The sequence below is a fragment of the Copidosoma floridanum genome, unplaced genomic scaffold, assembly GCF_036245765.1.
Source record: "Copidosoma floridanum isolate Cflo_tuat_1 unplaced genomic scaffold, Cflo_Japanese_pri ptg000006l, whole genome shotgun sequence".
In the NCBI taxonomy this organism is placed as follows: domain Eukaryota; kingdom Metazoa; phylum Arthropoda; class Insecta; order Hymenoptera; family Encyrtidae; genus Copidosoma; species Copidosoma floridanum.
This window is the reverse complement of record NW_028321883.1, coordinates 25,348,519-25,368,908: the sequence shown is the minus strand read 5'-3', so window position 1 is coordinate 25,368,908 and position 20,390 is coordinate 25,348,519. Positions and strand designations below refer to the sequence as shown.

The 20,390-nt window shown below is 36.0% G+C and overlaps 4 protein-coding genes across 8 annotated transcripts in view; 2 read left to right on the top strand and 2 right to left on the bottom strand.

The window, feature by feature from the left end:
* Positions 1-1,741: 1,741 nt before the first annotated feature.
* LOC106647190 (mitochondrial carrier homolog 2) lies at positions 1,742-3,762 on the bottom strand. Its single transcript, XM_014363474.2, has 7 exons — positions 3,536-3,762; positions 3,275-3,359; positions 3,001-3,184; positions 2,807-2,938; positions 2,545-2,731; positions 2,404-2,471; positions 1,742-2,319 (listed from the first exon to the last, which is right to left on the bottom strand). The coding sequence occupies exons 1-7, from the start codon at positions 3,701-3,703 to the stop codon at positions 2,130-2,132; spliced, it is 1,014 nt and encodes a 337-aa protein (XP_014218960.2). The 5' UTR covers positions 3,704-3,762; the 3' UTR covers positions 1,742-2,129.
* Positions 3,763-4,362: 600 nt separating this feature from the next.
* Hip14 (palmitoyltransferase Hip14) lies at positions 4,363-8,100 on the top strand. Of its 3 annotated transcripts, none has more exons than XM_014363388.2 (9): positions 4,363-5,005; positions 5,079-5,278; positions 5,358-5,567; positions 5,823-6,102; positions 6,191-6,391; positions 6,634-6,795; positions 6,868-7,024; positions 7,120-7,364; positions 7,460-8,100. In XM_014363388.2, exons 1-9 carry the CDS (start codon positions 4,853-4,855, stop codon positions 7,694-7,696), a joined length of 1,845 nt encoding a protein of 614 aa, XP_014218874.2. In that variant the 5' UTR covers positions 4,363-4,852; the 3' UTR covers positions 7,697-8,100. The 3 variants fall into 3 exon arrangements, with proteins under 3 accessions (XP_014218874.2, XP_014218873.1, XP_089455005.1); XM_014363387.2 differs by having other exon boundaries at positions 5,805-6,102; XM_089598879.1 differs by having other exon boundaries at positions 5,358-5,578; positions 5,789-6,102.
* Positions 8,101-10,284: 2,184 nt separating this feature from the next.
* Positions 10,285-12,001, top strand: LOC106647077 (uncharacterized). Its single transcript, XM_014363333.3, has 6 exons — positions 10,285-10,453; positions 10,517-10,631; positions 10,704-10,741; positions 10,809-10,933; positions 10,991-11,133; positions 11,215-12,001. Exons 1-6 carry the CDS (start codon positions 10,318-10,320, stop codon positions 11,639-11,641), a joined length of 984 nt encoding a protein of 327 aa, XP_014218819.2. The 5' UTR covers positions 10,285-10,317; the 3' UTR covers positions 11,642-12,001.
* Positions 11,717-20,390, bottom strand: part of Mob2 (MOB kinase activator 2) — a 13,094-nt gene continuing 4,420 nt past the window's right edge. For 2 of the 3 annotated variants that reach the window (XM_089598880.1, XM_014363400.3), the window contains exons 2-5: positions 13,567-13,821; positions 13,188-13,312; positions 12,607-12,834; positions 11,717-12,523 (exon numbers count right to left, since the gene is read on the bottom strand). In XM_089598880.1, the coding sequence (XP_089455006.1) occupies positions 12,441-12,523; positions 12,607-12,834; positions 13,188-13,312; positions 13,567-13,821 (691 nt within the window). In that variant the 3' untranslated portion in view covers positions 11,717-12,440. Of the gene's footprint in view, positions 12,524-12,606; positions 12,835-13,187; positions 13,313-13,566; positions 13,822-14,038; positions 14,271-20,390 lie in introns of those variants that run through there. The other variant, XM_014363398.3, reaches the window with a different exon arrangement.

The window sequence follows — 20,390 nt, the reverse complement described above, 5'->3', positions numbered from 1 at the left end:
CGTTCCATCAATTATTTTATGCCTCCGGAGCTAATATTTTTCAAACGAGACAGTCCACGAAAGTGCCAAATAACATATTCCGATCCTTATACATAGAGATAATTATTTTTTTTAATTTACCAATTCTACGCGTGTACTTATTAGCGATTCAGTTGCCTATAACGATGATGACAATGACAATCACAGGCAAAGCGCAATGAAATATTATTGAACCGTTATTCCATGAGACGAGGAAAAAGAGAGATGTAAGGTCCACGTAGCTTAAACGCTCCTATCTTGCGGTGTAATAGGTATCGCTTGATTTGTGCTTAATGTAACAGTAAAAAAAAAAAAGTCCATTCGCTCTGATACTTTGATTTATTACGTATAATTACGTTACTTAATATACATAGTTTGCATCAACGCGGCCTTTAGAGGAATGCTATAGTTACGTGCGTCTAGAGATTTATATTGTATGCTTAATGGCACGAGATTCGGTAAAAAAAATTGCACGAAGATATAAGTATAGCTCATATAGGGAAAAAACCAAGGTGAAAGAGAAACGAGGGCGCTGGACGCTCAGGCGCTAACTGATATATATACACGTACTAAATGTGATGAAGAAACGACTGGATACAGTGATTATGAAAATAATATGCTTGTACACATAATTATATACATAATAATTAAATATACATATTTCTGTTAAAGCTATATATAAGCTGGAGATGTAGGCATGTATATGTACTTGTTCATGTACGTGGGGATAACGCGAATTTTTTAATTTCATTTTCCACCCTCAATGAGCTGATCTCGAGTTTTGCGTTGATTGTCAAATTCGCAATTTTAATATTACCGAGAAATCGTACTTTTTAATCCTTTTTAAATGAATGAAAGACTTGGAAGAAACGTGCTCGTCAGATATTCGAAACTTCGTTAATGGCCCCTCACAAAAAACACTCGTTGGGAATAATAAAAAGTCTAATGTTAATCTACCCTTAAATTTAATGAAAAAAAAAAAAAAAAAAAAAAAAAACTCGTAATGTATAGCTGAAATAAAACAATAAAAGTTAGTTTTCAATCGTTTCTCTATGAAACATATATGCAGCACTTTTAGACATATTGAAAAAAAAAAAAAAAAAAAAAAATGTAAAGATGTACAAACCAAAGAATATATGTAAAAACTCATACAGATCAATTTTAAGAAACATTTTCGTTTGTATGCATCGACTGAATTATTGCAAGATTTTCAATTTTTCAATACTAAAGAGAGATAGGAGAGCGAAACGAAAGAAGCATGAACTATCAAGACGCATATAAATTTTAAAGTGTAATTTGCGGACCATGTTTTTTACACAAACTTATATTATATACACGCACTTATTGATTTAGGTAGTAGAGGATAAAATATAAACTTGTGTCAGAAAATACTGATTGGAAAAAAAAAACAAAACTAAAAATTGTGTGATGATTGATATCCAGCGTAAATCATCAGCTGTTGCGCTCTTAAATATCTTTACACATTGTAATGATAGAGAATATTTTGCGAACAAAAATAATCTAAATATATATACACGTAAATAAATATATACACGTATATGTAATATCACGAAAAAATAAAGAGGTATTGGAGTTATTGCTGGTAAAAATAAATATTTTTATCCTGTTGGAAAAAAAAACTTTAGTTTTACGAGTATTTAAAAAAAATTGAATGCAACAAAAGTATTTTAATAACAAAATTTTATTATTTGATGAGTAGCTCTATAACTTTGATAGAACAAAAAAATAACGATTTCATGAAATCTTTTTCATGTTTTTCATTTGCACGATTGTCAGATATTTTTCATTATCGTTTTTAAACAGTTCAAATTAAATGTTTTAGCTATTTTGAACGTTTATTTTAAAAAAATTTCATGTTAAAACAATAATTTTTTTTAATGTCTTATTCAAACCATTCAAATACACAATATATACACAACAATATGAATTCATAGAAACAAGAACACAATCTACCATTACTTAGTAATTATGTACTGTTGAATTTTCCAATGCGTTTAAATGCATTTTGGTCTATGTGGTGGTATAACAATATAAATTATTTTTCAACTCGAAAATATACACACCGGCAGTGAACTTGGTAATATTTCTTCTTAATTGATTTTTCTGAGCAAACTAGTTTTATCAGCATACATCCGGCCACCAATAATCGTTTGAGGACCGGTATAATATCGCCACAACAAGGAGCTTCCACGTTTGAGCTGCCTTGTTCTGGACAAATGGTGCCAGCAGTCCAACCAGTCTACATAAATTGGCATCATAGGGGGTTCGCCTGCCGCCAATCTGATAAATTTAAAACCATTTAATATAAACTTTATAAGCAACTATCTTTTGATTATCTGTGATGATGTTTTGAACAGTACTTACCCACAGTTGTTTACAATCATACACTGAGAGACAACCAAAAATGGATAAGTGACTGTAGATGCAAGGAACTACAACACAATAAAAAAGTTATATATTTGATAAAATAAAAATAGTTAATGTGATGATAAACATTCAACTCACAGTCATGGTAGCTGACGTGAAATTTCTCATATCTCTATCCTTAATAATATATTTATTGATTAAATACGTAGAAGTACTGACTACTGCTAAGGTTGCAACATGAGCTAAAAGTCTTGGAAGTAGCCCAGCAAAGAAACCAGAAATACCATTTTCTTTGTAAATTGTTCCAACAGATCCCACAATTGTGCTAAAATATATTACTCATTGATAAAACTAACTTGATTATTATGGATTGAAACAAATCTTATAACTGTCAACTTACATATACTTTGTTTCTCCTCCAACAAACTGAGCCATCATTCTTACTGAAATCACATCAAAAGGATGACTTATAATAATTCCAACTGTCCTTGCAATTAAGTTTTTAAAGAAGTCTTCAACATATTTTTTGTCTCTGTAACGATAAAAAGAAAATATTTAAAAAATGCAAGATTTTTCAGCAAAATTCTCAATTACCTCAGTTCATCCGGTAAATCATCAACTGGTGTATCATTTTCCTGAGGATCTCGATCTTCCTCAGTGAACTCAATGTGTTTGAGACTTTTGTCAAAAACAATGGCATATATTGTCAGTCCACAAAGTTTTGGTGCCAAGCCTCGATAACAGCCTGACAGGCCATCAATATTTTTTATGTATTTTACTGCAGAAAAAAAAATTCGATTAAAGATGAAAAATCGAAGAAAACAAAAACAACAACAAAAGTATTTCAAGTGTCAACGAAAAGTCTTACCATACTGAAAAATATTGGGCAAACCAAGGGCTGGTCTGCCAAACAGAGTAGTCGTTTGTCGAGGTTCCAGAGGCTCGTACCCGATCTGCAAGTCACAATTAATCGATACTTGGTCTTTATCAAGAACAGGTACTCATAAGCTTGCAACACAATTTTCGCTGGAGAGGCGAGCGATATACATAGATATACAAATGTGTATTGTACATAACCTCGTTGGGAGGGTCGAAACTGTAAATTTAGTAATAAGGACTTGATGCTTACTTGAATTAAAACTTTCGCGTAGTCAAAGGGATGGGTCAGGATGTTAACCAGTGTTCGGCAGGCGATTTTCGACCATAGCGGCTCACTTTTCTCCATAATTCTTACGATGCCTGTCGCGTAATTCGGAGCTGACCGATCCTCGACGTGACACCAAAGATTATACACCATCGCTACAGATATATGTTTGTGTCATTAAGTACCTACACCCTACACCAACAGTACCAACTCTGATGCCAAAACCAAACTGCCACACTTTTATAATACTAATGGTTCGCTAAAGATCAAGGGTCCGAAACTCCGAAATCTGAATGATTTGATGTCAAAGTGTATAATTAACAACTTTCACTTACTTGTCCAAGTGATACTTCTAAACAAATATTTTTATCATGTTACAAGAAGAGTTTAATAAGTAATAAACAAATTGAGTTTTTTTCAAAAATTTAATTAATTTAATAGTTATTTTTAAACTTTTACAACAATTTATATGGATTTAGTTACACTGTTTTGATTATTTGAATTTATTGTTATTTTCACTATTTTAATTGAACAGGTGATCGATAAAATATTAATTGTCATCGATATTAAAAAATAAGAAAAAAAGCTATTTTCTATTGTTTCTCTTAAGAATAATACTTGATTCATAGAACAATAATGTGCATGTTTATTAAAAAAATACTTGTTTTTCGCAAAGTGCAATGCACCTCTGATGGTATATCATACGTGCAGTAATTTGCAATTTTGCATTTTTTGCAAGCGACCAGCGACGACAGCGACGTCGTCTTGACACTTCGGCGCGGCGCATTCGGCGCTGAGGCGCTGTGAGCAGTTTATGTTCACACGCCTGGACCTGGAGCCTAGGTATAGGTACCTGGACATTGAACTGATTGAGTATTTGAGTTGAACCAGAAGCAGCCACAGGAGCCTACGACCCCCGATTCCCCTGAAGTTTCGGAGAGAGTCCAGTCTTATCTGAGGAAGAAAGGGGGTCTTCTCTGCATTTACCTACTCAGTTAATTATTGATTTATCTTCTTGCTGCTGCCAGTGTTTTTTTCTTCTCGATTTCGATCATTCAGGATTCAACTCGTGCAGATTATAGCTCCAGCTCGAGTAAGAGTTCAGTGATCCAAGTACTTATATACCCTCAGTAGCAAAAAAGACAGGATCGTAAGCAGCTTGGATACCCAAATAGTTCATAGCGGTTCATTGAGTTCATTCATCTAGTCCGTCCAACAGTAGCAATTGAAAAATGAATCTGCACGACCTGATGCAGCTCATCGTCTCGCATTCCTTTGCGTGAAGTGATCAAGTGCAGCAGCATGTACGCCCTGCAAATGCAAACTGCCTGCCAGGGTGAGGGAGATGGGGAGCTTGGTCCCTGCGATCCTCTGCAGTCGATGCAACAACCGGAGCAACAGCAGCAACCTATTACACAGGACTGCAGCTCCTTTGACATCGTTAGAGCCACACAGGTATACTTGTACCATGAAATGAAAATTTTAACAATTATCTTCTATAAGGTACTGATGAGCGCTTCATTTGCAGTTTGGAGCCTTGGACAGGGTCAAAGAGCTAGTCGAGGCAGGTGCAGATGTCAACAAACCAGACTCCGAAACAGTCACGCTGCTTCATTGGGCTGCCATAAACAATAGGAAAGAAATAGTCAAGTACCTTATTGCCAAAGGAGCAGTCGTTGATGCCATAGGTGGAGATTTGCGCTCGACTCCTTTGCACTGGGCCGCGAGGTTATTTTCTTTGATTATCGCAATCGGATTGTTTAAATGCATGGTCATTTTTATCAAAATAATTTTTTTACCGTTTTAGGCAAGGTCATTTGCCAACTGTAGTAATTTTAATGAAAGCTGGAGCTAATCCTACTCTACGTGACTGCGAAGGTTCAACATGTATTCATTTAGCAGCTCAGTTTGGACGAACACCCATTATTGCTTACCTAGTTGCAAAGGGAATTAATCCAAACACGCCTGACAGAAGTGCCATGACACCATTGATGTGGAGTGCGTATAATATTAAAAGGTACGTCGGTATCACTAGCACAGTATCATCTATTTTGCGACAAAAATTAATAATTTTAATGACAAAAATAACTCTTAATCAATTAAACGGTTTTATAATTTTAAGTTCAACAGTTCCGTTTTGTTACTTCATGTTCTTTCTCGCTATAAATTGAATCTCGATCATCGTTTTCGCATTATTATTCAAAATTGAAAGATTGAATTTTTAAAGTTGAGAGTAATAATTTTTTTTGTTAAGCGTCGCATATTTTCACAGTCTAGATCCAACTCGATTGTTACTCGTACTGGGTGCATCGCATAGCTTGACTGACAATATATATGGAAACACAGCACTGCATTGGGCAATTATAGCCAAAAATAATTCAGCAATAAAAACGTTGGTTCATTATGGAGCTTCCTTGGATATTCCAAACTTTAAAAATGAGACCCCAATGCTATTGTTGGGGCCTCATATTGGAGCAGCTTGGTTAGGACATAAGTTTAGTCATGAGATAAAACAAAAACAAGGTCGTACAAAGCTTTGGTTTCGAGACAAGGTAAGTATGCCCTAGTGAGGAAAAATTGGTTTACCATTTCATAGATTTACTGATAATGTTAATCATGCATTTTTTGCTTTATTTCCAGAGAATACGATGGTATTGCATGGTTAGCACTCCTTTTGTACTATTTTACGCCATTGGGATGATATTCCAGAGCGGCCTAGATTACTTGCTGAAATTGTTTGCTTTTGTTGCTCTCTACATTGTAATTCATACTGCAAATAATCACGTTTACGACGATAGACTGAGTTATGTTCTACCAATGTCGATTTACTTAGCAACTAAGGTATGTCATACATTTCATTTAAAAAATTAGATGCATGTACTTCTTGCATTAACTGTTTATCATTGAAAGATAAGAGTTTTTTATCAGATAATCGATATCTTGTTCTAATTAAACTAATGCATTTCCATGACGTATAGATTGCATGCAGAAATACTGCACGTAATTTTTTTATTAACCATTAAATTGAAAACTTATAAAAAATAGCTACAACCTTAACAAATATCTAATCAACTTCTTTTTAGATGTGGATATACGTGACTTGGCTTTTCTGGCTTGGAATACATGCAGCCTGGTATCTTTGGCTTTTATTAGTTAGTGGTTCAGTACCTCTTTGGTTCTGCTTTTTAAAATCTTGGCGCGGCGATCCAGGTGTAATCAAAGTCTCTCAAGAAGAAAAGCTCAATGTAAGCTTTGCATGGAGTATTAAAAATTACGTCCACTATTTGGTTTACTTAAGATATTTTATCTACTTCTAGAGCCTGATCGAATTAGCGGAAAACGGCGGCTTTGGACCACAATTATTTTGCCATACTTGTTTAGTGCGCAAACCAATACGATCGAAGCATTGTTCAGTATGTGATGTATGCGTGGCCAGGTACGATCATCATTGCCCTTGGGTCAACAACTGTATTGGTAAGTTGTTTACAACGGTCGATAAACATTTAAATAAATATCCCTTATCAAATGTTTTTCTCACCCAAAATTTTTTTGTTATGCTTTGCTAACAGGTGCTCGCAACCACAAATACTTTCTAGGATTTCTAGCATCTCTCTATGGTCTATGTTTCGTCATTCTTACTGCCAGTATTCAATATTGGCAATTTGAGTGTTGGACAGATCTTACCAACACTCACACCGCTGACAATTATTTAATTGCCGCTGCAACTTGCGACGCTTGGATCATGTGGGTCACTGCCAATACTGCCCTTCATTTGTTTTGGGTTGGTACGCTACTTGCCTGTCAATGCTATCAGGTTAGTATCATGTACCTTTTTCTTTCTTTTTTTCTTGGAAATTATTTGCAGCATTGACTAGTTTCAATATTAAATACGACATTAATTATTTTCAGATTGTGGTACTAGGTATGACGACGAATGAACGTATAAATGCCGGTCGTTACAAGCATTTCAGCAATGGCAATCCATTTCACAGAGGAGCTTTGCAAAACATTGCCGATTTTTGTGATTGTAGTTTGTGTGGCTTACAAGCCAAACCAAGTACTGACTGGTTGCACAGCTATGATTTAAAACAAAGTGTTGAAAAATTGCCTTTACTTCCAGAAAAAGACAATTATCAGTATGTTTAATATTTGATCATACATTAACACCCTTACACTGATACATATTCATACAGACACACACCCACACGCACACACATATGTATAGAGCACCAAAGTTGACAATGTGATTCTAGTGATTAATTTTGCTAAAGTCAAAAAGCTAGAAGCCAAAATGTCAGGGGTTAATCTTGGCTTGTATTATAAACCCTTTGTTTTTGCTATTCAACAAGCTGTATTCGACAGTTTTTCTTAGCATGAATACCAGTTTGACTTCAACGATGGAATTACATAATTATTATTATTGATTAACATTTTTTTCTACTGTACATATGTCAGTTGTATATTTTTCTGTAGCGAGAATGTTTTTTAAATTAATGGTCATAGTTAATTACACCATTCATCAAATCAATCTTTTTTTTTTTTTTTTTCTTTTTTCATCCAGACACTTGATAACCAGAGGATATCCAACCGCGATAGCCGTTCGAGTTAGAAATAATTCTTACTTATGGGCTAGTCACAGGTCTTTACTTTAATAAATTAGCCAGTTCGCTACTCTGGCAGCCTTTCGATAGAGTCGGCTGCAACGTAAACACAAAGTGACAGAGTCGATGAGATTTTCACATTATAATAGGTGTTAGATTATGCATTTCGGAATCTTTATTAAATGCGTAAACGTGTCACCAACAAATTTGAATACATGACGTTGTTACATAACAGTTAATTGTTAATGCGCTCAGGATACAATCGCACCGATAATGGATTTTTTTTCTTGTGTTTTCAAAGAAGGCTAAATCTGATGTTTTTTTTTTCAATTGTGTTCGATCCTGACGTAGTTTTTTAGCTTATTGTATTTTGAAGACGAAAAAATACGACCATGCCTCTTCATCTTCTTCATTAATCTAGTCATCAAATGCTGACTCACAGACGAGTAGATGCAAAAGCAACATATATCACATCAAATTGCGTCATTGTAAACAAATACATAAATACATATTATGTGCCATTATAAGATGTTTTGACGTATCTACCTCTGTTTTTGAGAGTTTTGTAATGTCATATCATGTACATAAATAATAGACATACTTCTAACCCTTTCAAGTCAATTATGTGTATAAAAAACTATTTGTATTTAAAACACAATACGTTTAATCCTTTGTTTTTCACCTATTTGAACTGAGTTCCGACACTTATCAGTTCTTTTCGTAATGTATTTACAAAACAATTTTACAATACACTAATATTGCTGGTTATTCTAGTGAAACGAATCAACGAGGAAAATGTACTTCAAAGGGTTAATCGTAAATATTTCCCCAGAGTAGATGAGCTGGTGGGTACCAAACACCACAGTAACGACCAGTGAAAGTTTTAAGTATTAAATGTCCTACTAGCTTGTAAAGGGAGAGCGTATTTTTCTATGTTCTAACTATGCTTAATTAATTATAATTAATGAAAAGACGCTCGTTAACAAATGATTTTTTTAACTATCGCAACCATTTCACTTTTATGAAGAAAAGTAATGGGATAATATTATTAACTATTAATTATTACGTATTTGCTATACATGTGTATTAATTTTTACAAAAATTTTTTATTTCTGTAATTATTAAACAAAAAGTAAGGATTTTTTTGTATAATAACCATGTAAGAGTTACATAAACTTTTTTACGATTACTTACGGCTTCAGTAAATTTTTGCCATGAAATTGTAAAATATCTTTTCTCGAAAACACCAATCATGAGTTTAAATACGTATATGACTATTTTTACTTTAGTCATAATTATCGCGGGAGTAAATAATTCTGCGAAATAATGACATAATTGTACAAAGTTTATTTTTTGTTTTTATAAACGAAAAAAATCTAACAAATATATAAAAAGCGTTTCAAAAAGAATATGATCAAAATCAATATATTTTTCGCAAGCTTATATCGAACAAATTGAACATTTTATAAAAAACACTAGCTGACATTCCAAGTTTAAGTATATGTATGAATTCTGCATTTTAGCAATAAAAATTTCAATTCATGTAATATTACTCGTTATGCTATGTACGTGTCTAATGATAAGTAGTGCTTAAATTTAGTGTTTTTTATAATACTGCTTTATAATCGTTTTACCTTTTTGGGATCGGTTAAAGTGATGTTATGAATGATTAAAGTTATTTTTGATCTAAAATAAGTGCGTAAGTAGTGGTTGAAAAACTTACCGTAGAAATAATGTTCATATTCAGAAAAATTTTAATTGACGTGATTAAATCAGGTCAAGTGCATTATTAACCAGAATTTTTTTATAAAAAAAAGATGAATTAAAAATTGAACACTATCAAGGGATTTGACAAGCAAAAACTGTGATTCTTTGAAATCTTAAAAACTTACCTGATGGCTTGTACAGAATCCATGATTCGTTTACTCTTAAATACACAAAATAAAAATTGCATGAAATAAAAAAAAAAATTTTATATTTTTTACATTCCTAACATTTCTATATTAATTTTATAAACTTTTTTTGCTTGATTCGTTTTACCGATTCATCGAGCTTGTTTTTTGATAGTTGACACTGACAGTCATATTTTTTTTCCAGCAAATCCTGTATTTTTATTTGCAAGTTTTACTTTATAAGCAATATGTTTTTTTCAAATGTGAACTAATAATGGAAGTAGAAAAAGAAACGTTTTCCTCCGACACATTGGAAAGATCGAATATATCATCATTGCTATCGGATCCTACTCCGACGAAAAGATCATTCACGTTAAATCATCGAAATTCTAACCTCGAGCAAAATAAAAGTATAATATTTACATTATTCATACTTTCATTTAAAATTATTATCTTTATTTTTTATATTTTAGACTGCCCTTGTCAGCAACACGTACTTGATAACTTAAAATTCGTTCCCTGTTCCGTCCTTAATTGTAATCACGACCAGAGTCCGTCTCAGCAATGCCATTGTCATAAACTTAAACTGTGAGTAATTTCTCTTCGACATTTTATAACGTAAACTCTTACAAGTACGTGTAAATGGTATTGTTTTGGTAGAAATTCAAACGAAATTCAAGTGCAGGACAATCCCGATGGTAAATATTTCATTATCATTATTTGCATTGCAACGAGGTCTACTGCAATTGAAACAATAATTTTTAGAAAACGTTTCTAATACCGATTGGCAACACTTCAATTGGAAATGGCCCCGGCAGAGTTATGCTAATAAAAAAGAAAAAACTTACGAGACAAAGTCGAAAAACAAGCGATTCCCTCAGATAAACAAGGTTTGGAGTTTTCGATATTAGTTTCTCTTTTTCTTTTGTAATATTTAGCTGTTGCAGTTTACGTGTCACAATACACTGGAAGGGATACCTCGGAAAACGAATTTAGAATCAAAAAACATCAGGGAAAATCCAAAATTAAACAAAGAGCACGAGGTCGCGGAAAAAATCGAGATATACTACTTTGATCACGGAAATTCCGCGTATTAAATTTGAACTAAACCGTTAAAAAAATATTATAAAACAGCGTAAATCGTAGCTTATGTTTCGATCGTTTCTCACAGCTACTATCACACGACGGATGTCGTGCCAATTTTGTTGACGGAAAAATTTGCTGAAAAATCCAACTCGGCTGCAACGAGATTTTGGGCCGAAATCTTTGGCTACGTCCACATAGGAACTTCTTTTTTGACGGCTTTTCTCTTGCAATTCCTACGATGTATACTTTTTAGCTTGGTCAGACCTTTGACCGTCGGTGTTATTCAACTGATGGCAGATTATTTTATAAAACCTGTACTTTCTATTGTGTTTAATGGTCTTATACAACCAGTCTTAATTTTATTCTACAATATTGCAACATCTTTGAGGGATTGCTGCGAGCCCTTGGCTGCGGCTCTTGGCTTTTTCATCAAAGAAGTAGCTTTGCTCTTCAAATCTTGCAGATTGATTGAGATAACTCGTAATTATGGCAGAAATGATGCCAATACGTAAAAATAATCTCTAAAATGAATAAAATTAAAAAAAAATTCATATGCAGGCTCAAAAGAAAATTAAAAACCACGAAGATAGTTCAACACCAGGTATATATTTACTTCTCATAACTTTACAATATTATCATAATTATTTCGCGTTTTATTTTCAATTTATACAGAACGAACCAAATGTGTATGTATATGTAGGTGCGTGTTGTGTATTGTATATAGATATTTATGTACACGTATGCACGTACATATACGTACACAGAGACACACGCACGTGTGTGTGTATTTATTATATCTGCATCTTGTTTTGTATTTGTATTTTATCACTCACCACTCTCACAATTCTTTAACAAATTTTGTCTCTCTACATCAGCACTTTTCGCAATAAATTATGTACAATTTCACAAACAGCAAACAAAGGAACCTAGTCACATCGTACACTCATTTTCTTCTTCATAATTCGCTATTTACAGGTACTACTTGTTTTTTTTTTTCTTCTCTTTTAAGCTTTCATTTTTTTCCTCACACGTATACGAATCGTTTTCAAGTTCTTACATATCACCAATTGCTCATCTCCTTTTTCTCTCCAAGCTGAAAGCACGACATGCGTCTTGTTTAACACAGCCAATACTGCATTAAATCAGGCAGCGCAAATAGCCTCAACGAAGCAGAATCTCCTGAGCACTCGCACATGCACTTTTTGATCAGCGAGCATCTAGAGAGAAGCAGAAGAGAGAGATTATCTTGACGTAATTTCACACTTTTGCTTTTTCATTTTCTTTATCTCTATTTGAATCGAGACTTGATTTTTAGGTGCCCGATGTCGTCGTTGGTGCTTCCACAGCATTCGACGCTTGCGAACTTCCGGATGCAGTCGCCGAGTCACCTGTGCCTACAGCATATAAAAAAAAGCGAATTAATTTTTCATTTTGCCATTTGACATCGTCGAAGCTGATCCACTGTCTCTATACGTACCTAAGAGTGCAGCCTCTAAGTCGCCAAGGATTTCAGTTTCCTTTGGATCAATAAGACTAAAGCGCTGATTAAGAAGCGTAAGGTGGGCGAAGACACAGTTGAGGTGTACATGAAGCCCCAAGTGTGAAATCTCCCGAAAGTGGCAGTGATAAATGTGTGCCATAACGTGGAAAAGTAGCCGCAGGATTTTTCGCACTATCGACTCGAACGAACTAGGAAACTCATTCGCTGGTAAAAAAAAAAAAAACACACAAACCTATTAGTATAAAATAATTATTCATATTGTCATATAACTGTTTGGATAGCGTGTCGATATGGATTAAGAATATTTAATGTAGCCAACGATAATTTTTTTATACGCGAATCAACGCGATATTATATATTTTCGCACTACGCATATTGTAACGCCTTGTAATACGTATTTATTTTGTACATTACATTGTATGATTATTTAGTTTTTTACGTAAATAAATCCTCTTGTATAAAAATTTTAGCAACAGTCAATTATTTAGAATCGTATGCCGGACTGTTGATTCGATTTTATATTCGAATATGTATGGATGTATTTGTCGTGTACTCACCGTATTTTGTAGGAAATATAGTTTCATCACTGACGGTGCGCTGTGTGAACGTCATCACGTAATCTATGTACTGTGGCGCAGCCACCCTCGTCTTCTTGCCCTTCTCGTCGAACCACAAATACGTTCTGCAATGTAAAAAAATATCAAAATCACCGATAAGTATTATTCTTTATGCTGGTATATCCATTGTTACGGTAAAAAAAAAAAACCCTGATTTGTTGTTTTTGATAATTTTTAATTTTATGTACAAAAATATCGTTACAAGCAATAAGTATTTCCGTTTAATTACTTATTAACGTTGAAAATTCGAGTAACTAAAGATGGGGGATAAAAAGGGGTGGGGGTAAAAGAGAGAGATAGAGAGAAAAAGATAATCGACCTTAAACCTGGACCAGTCATGTCGGGACAGCCGGTGGGTGTGCAGAACTCGGATATAGTGCCGTAGATGAGATTGATGTGATCGAAGAGTGCGAGCGTGTGCGAGGCCAGCCACTCGTTGTAGTCGAGGCCAGGTGGTAAATCGACCAGCACCCGTAGGTCCACGTCGGGCAACTGGCGCTCGAGTGCCGCCTCTTCCAGGTAGAGCTTTGGGTCTTCCGTTGTTCCCGCATCTTTTTCCTTTCGTCGGGCTTTTCTGGAAACAACAAAAAATAAAAAAAAAACTCAAATAAAACCAATGAAGGTATTTTTATTAAATTTCCCCCCCCCCACCTTTTTTATAAGCGTATACCCAGTAAGTGTTGTACCCACGAGCGCATTTTCCTTTGCGTATACACACTATCGATCGAGATACCCTATGATTCTATATTTACAGGAGAGAAAAGACGAAGCTGTGCTATACCATACTCAACTTTTTCCTGTTGAAGAACAAGTAATTGAGAAAGGAGTGCTTGGAGAGGTAGGCGCGCTGGTTAGTTTGTTGTTGTTGTTGTTGTTGTTGCATCGGACCCCCCTGCACTTGAATAACTATTCCCCGTCTTGCGTGTCATGTACGATAAATAGAGGCAAAAGGACGCTCTGATAAAAGTAGGTAGCGAGTAAAGAAGGCCTCCTTTGCCTGTAGCCCGGCACGACTCGACTGCTGCTCTTTTAATTTTATTAACAGGACGCGCCGGCCAAGGTCTGGCTCTCTCTCTTTCTCTCTTCTGTATATATATTGTATTCACCGCCCTCCCTGATACTCGTATACCTCGTACCTGTACGTACCACGTGTCCGCGTGCTAATTTCATTAGCACAGCACCAATACGTATACATATACACAATATATTCACTGGCTCTCATCGATAACTCCGAAATGACGATATATTATACATATAGTAAGGAGCAACAACGACAACAATCACAATAACCCCGAAACAACGGCGCTGTTCGCTTAATGATGCTTAGTTACGAGCATCGACATTTGCAAGCTATTTTTTTCCCCTCTCTGTCTCTATGACCAACAATATTTTAATATTACAAGCATAATAATTTCTATAAACTCAATCATACCAAACGTTGATTACAACAAGAAGTCCATACTTATATCAGTGGAGTAATTGATCAAAACGAATTGTTGATCGATCGATTGACGCTGAATTTACGATGATTGAAACGAAAATGTACCTCTGCGTACACATAGAAAGGAGCATCCGATCAGCATCAATAACGGCCGCAGCAGCTGCAGCCGTATGTATAACATATATAGACCTACACACCGCGGATCAGCTGTTTGGTTCGCCCCCACCCCCCGCAGAAAAGCACGACTCCGAGCGTCAGCTGACTCGGCACAGCGTCACACACACACACACACACACACACATACACACACACACACTCTTTTCTCGTCATTTATATATATATACACAGCAGCTTTCTGTATAAATATGTGTTCCAACCCCTTCTGTAGAGCGCGGCTCTTGCTTTTTTCGCTCTTTATGCATGTAAGTATACCTATTGTTTGCTACAATCGATAAGATTAGATGTTTCGAGTAATCGCTGCAGGGAGCATGGGGGAAAAAAAAGATGAAATTGTTGCACATCGATTCTTTTGTTTCGAGTGTTATAGGAGCTAATATTTTTTTTTTCTTTTTTTATTATTTTTTTTATTTTTTTTTTTTATCAATCGTTGTCGGGCACGATCGAAAGTAAATATTATGATAACTCGACGAGTCAGAAATGACCGACACTACTTTTTATCGTACAACTTTCAACGAGAAATGTTTTTCTTTTCCATTTGTAGCTCATAATATACAAATGTACAGGTACAATCATTTTTATCGATTTATTTCGAGCTCACGTGTTTTAGAGATAGGTATTGATTATTTCTTCGAAGTTTCGTTCCCTATCGGAACGAGACATTGTAACTCGTATCTAACAAAGATAAAGATTGTCGTTTATTTTTTCCTTTCTCAGAATTCATTAGCCTGTCTGTATCGTCTATATCCGCTGATTCATACGTCGGCGCCATTCAAAGCTGTTTTTAATGCGAACCGGAACAAGAAATTTTTTTTCTTTCTTTCTGTGTACATATTTATATATATACTTTCAAGTATCTACTAGGGAATCGACGTAAAAGTTTTTTTTTTTTTTTTTTCCTAGTCTTTGATAATTTTTTGCAAACATTGTCCTTGATTTAATTTAAAATTTCAAACATGACAAACATTTCGATACCTCTGCTTCGCTCTGCCAAGCTCACGAAACCTCGAGAAAACCAGTGGAATCGTGCCACGTTAGCCTCCAAATATTTTCCAAAGATAAAAATAACTTACTAATAAATTCTTTGAATAATCGTTCTTTTTTTTTTTTTTCCTCCCGCACTTCGTTCGAGACAATAAATTAAAAGCTCGCATTTTAGAGCCGTCAGCTGTTTGATAACTTTATCGTCCAGTCATCGCTCGATAACACGGAATTAATAAATCCCCTCCTCCGTCGATGTATATATATTACCCACGTGTGTTCTGAATTCTAACGTGTATTTATTAAGGGATCCGAGGTAATTCCCGGGGGCTCTTTCTCGTGCGTGTACACGTGTACAAACTTATTGTCAAGTAAGGCTTCGCAGCCAAAGACATCCCATTACAGAAAACCGATTTTTCCTATATGTATCAACAGCGAGGGGGTGTGCACAATAATTTCGGATGACAAGCGTTCACCGAGAGCATCAGCAGCGGAGCTCGGTGCGACTGCTGGTACACGTATACAAGATAACGGTATTGTTTTTCGGACTCTGCAAAGCCAGAGAAAACAGTTCGAGCCCACGTTTCTCGCAGTTGGGCGTGTAGTGGTGTATAATACTGCACGTTCGTTCTCTCTTCAGTTGTCAAGACCTACTTTTCGTCGCTCGACTCTTGCAGTGCTCTCAGATGTGACTGGCAAACTTGCGGGAAATTCAAATTGGCTATATGGAGCAAGACGCAAAACCCCAGATAACTCGACAACATTTCATACACCATAACTTGATAAATTAATCCTAAGCTATTTAACCCAATAACCCAACGCGCCTAAAGACAGTATCACAAGCTTTACTAATTAATAAAATACAATAAACAATAACGCAAGCGCCAATCCCCACACAACCCGGGGCGCTTACTGGCCGCTTTACTTTTTAATATAATAAATAAAATAACACAAGCGCCAATCACCACACAACCCGGAGCGCTTACTGACCGCTTTGTTTTTTAAAATAATAAATAAAATAACACAAGCGCCAATCCCCACACAACCCGGGGCGCTTACTGGCCGCTTTGATAATTAATTGAATAACTAAAATAACACAAGCGCCAATCACCACACAACCCGGGGCGCTTACTGGCCGCTTTGATAATTAATTGAATAACTAAAATAACACAAGCGCCAATCACCACACAACCCGGAGCGCTTACTGACCGCTTTGATAATTAATTGAATAACTAAAATAACACAAGCGCCAATCACCACACAACCCTGAGCGCTTACTGGCCGCTTTGATAATTAATTGAATAAATAAAATAACACAAGCGCCAATCACCACACAACCCGGAGCGCTTACTTACCGCTTTGTTTTTTAAAATAATAAATAAAATAACACAAGCGCCAATCACCACACAACCCGGGGCGCTTACTGACCGCTTTGATAACTAATTGAATAAATATAATAACATAAGCGCCAATCACCACACAACCTGGAGCGCCTACTGACCGCTTTGTTTTTTAAAACAATAAATAAAATAACACAAGCGCCAATCACCACACAACCCGGGGCGCTTACTGGCCGCTTTGTTTTTTAATATGATAAATAAAATAACACAAGCGCCAATCACCACACATTCCAGAGCGCTAGATGATGATTTTGAAAAGTAATAAAATTTATAAAGTAATAACACGAATGCTCATCACAAAACTATAAAGAGCACTTTCTAGTTGCGTAAAACTTTTTTTATCATTTGATGCTTTCTTCAAACAAACAATGCAACCAGTACGCGCCCCGAGTTGTGTGGTGATTGGCGCTTGTGTTATTTTATTTAATATTTTAAAAAACAAAGCGGTCAGTAAGCGCTCCAGGTTGTGTGGTGATTGGCGCTTGTGTTATTTTATGTATTCAATTAATTATCAAAGCGGCCAGTAAGCGCTCCGGGTTGCGTGGTGATTGGCGCTTGTGTTATTTTATTTATTATTTTAAAAAACAAAGCGGTCAGTAGGCGCTCCGGGTTGTGTGGTGATTGGCGCTTGTGTTATTTTATTTATTCAATTAATTATCAAAGCGGCCAGTAAGCGCCCCGGGTTGTGTGGTGATTGGCGCTTGTGTTATTTTATTTATTCAATTAATTATCAAAGCGGTCAGTAAGCGCTCCAGGTTGTGTGGTGATTGGCGCTTGTGTTATTTTATTTATTCAATTAATTATCAAAGCGGCCAGTAAGCGCCCCGGGTTGTGTGGTGATTGGCGCTTGTGTTATTTTATTTATTATTTTAAAAAACAAAGCGGTCAGTAAGCGCTCCGGGTTGTGTGGTGATTGGCGCTTGTGTTATTTTATTTATTATTTTAAAAAACAAAGCGGTCAGTAAGCGCTCCGGGTTGTGTGGTGATTGGCGCTTGTGTTATTTTATCCATTCAATTAATTATCAAAGCGGCCAGTATGCGCCCCGGGTTGTGTGGTGATTGGCGCTTGTGTTATTTTATTTATTATTTTAAAAAACAAAGCGGTCAGTAAGCGCTCCGGGTTGTGTGGTGATTGGCGCTTGTGTTATTTTATTTATTATTTTAAAAAACAAAGCGGCCAGTAAGCGCCCCGGGTTGTGTGGTGATTGGCGCTTGTGTTATTTTAGTTATTCAATTAATTATCAAAGCGGCCAGTAAGCGCCCCGGGTTGTGTGGTGATTGGCGCTTGTGTTATTTTAGTTATTCAATTAATTATCAAAGCGGCCAGTAAGCGCCCCGGGTTGTGTGGGGATTGGCGCTTGTGTTATTTTATTTATTATTTTAAAAAACAAAGCGGTCAGTAAGCGCTCCGGGTTGTGTGGTGATTGGCGCTTGTGTTATTTTATTTATTATTTTAAAAAACAAAGCGGTCAGTAAGCGCTCCGGGTTGTGTGGTGATTGGCGCTTGTGTTATTTTATCCATTCAATTAATTATCAAAGCGGCCAGTATGCGCCCCGGGTTGTGTGGTGATTGGCGCTTGTGTTATTTTATTTATTATTTTAAAAAACAAAGCGGTCAGTAAGCGCTCCGGGTTGTGTGGTGATTGGCGCTTGTATTATTTTATTTATTATTTTAAAAAACAAAGCGGTCAGTAGGCGCTCCAGGTTGTGTGGTGATTGGCGCTTGTGTTATTTTATTTATTATTTTAAAAAACAAAGCGGCCAGTAAGCGCTCAGGGTTGTGTGGTGATTGGCGCTTGTGTTATTTTATTTATTCAATTAATTATCAAAGCGGCCAGTAAGCGCCCCGGGTTGTGTGGTGATTGGCGCTTGTGTTATTTTATTTATTATTTTAAAAAACAAAGCGGTCAGTAAGCGCTCCGGGTTGTGTGGTGATTGGCGCTTGTGTTATTTTATTTATTATTTTAAAAAACAAAGCGGTCAGTAAGCGCTCCGGGTTGTGTGGTGATTGGCGCTTGTGTTATTTTATCCATTCAATTAATTATCAAAGCGGCCAGTATGCGCCCCGGGTTGTGTGGTGATTGGCGCTTGTGTTATTTTATTTATTATTTTAAAAAACAAAGCGGTCAGTAAGCGCTCCGGGTTGTGTGGTGATTGGCGCTTGTGTTATTTTATTTATTATTTTAAAAAACAAAGCGGCCAGTAAGCGCTCAGGGTTGTGTGGTGATTGGCGCTTGTGTTATTTTATTTATTCAATTAATTATCAAAGCGGCCAGTAAGCGCCCCGGGTTGTGTGGTGATTGGCGCTTGTGTTATTTTATTTATTATTTTAAAAAACAAAGCGGCCAGTAAGCGCCCCGGGTTGTGTGGTGATTGGCGCTTGTGTTATTTTAGTTATTCAATTAATTATCAAAGCGGCCAGTAAGCGCCCCGGGTTGTGTGGTGATTGGCGCTTGTGTTATTTTAGTTATTCAATTAATTATCAAAGCGGCCAGTAAGCGCCCCGGGTTGTGTGGGGATTGGCGCTTGTGTTATTTTATTTATTATTTTAAAAAACAAAGCGGTCAGTAAGCGCTCCGGGTTGTGTGGTGATTGGCGCTTGTGTTATTTTAGTTATTCAATTAATTATCAAAGCGGCCAGTAAGCGCCCCGGGTTGTGTGGGGATTGGCGCTTGCGTTATTGTTTATTGTATTTTATTAATTAGTAAAGCTTGTGATACTGTCTTTAGGCTCGTTGGGTTATTGGGTTAAATAGCTTAGGATTAATTTATCAAGTTGTGGTGTATGAAATGTTGTCGAGTTATCTGGGGTTTTGCGTCTTGCTCCATATAGCCAATTTGAATTTCCCGCAAGTTTGCCAGTCACATCTGAGAGCACTGGACTCTTGGTCCTCGCTTGAGCACGTGCATATACATTTATTAAGCATAAGTATATGTATATACATGTGTGCAGTAAAAGCATCGAGGGCGCCAAGACGCAAATAAATTACTAAACCCTCGAAACGACCAATTTTTCGGAGCACTACCTATCATCGTAAATTATTCACTTTTCCCGCCGGTAATAATGTGGACGACTGCTCCGAATGTACACCTCAAAGAATATCGGCTTAGAGTGTAAGCTTTTATTAGTTTTGCAGCAAAAACT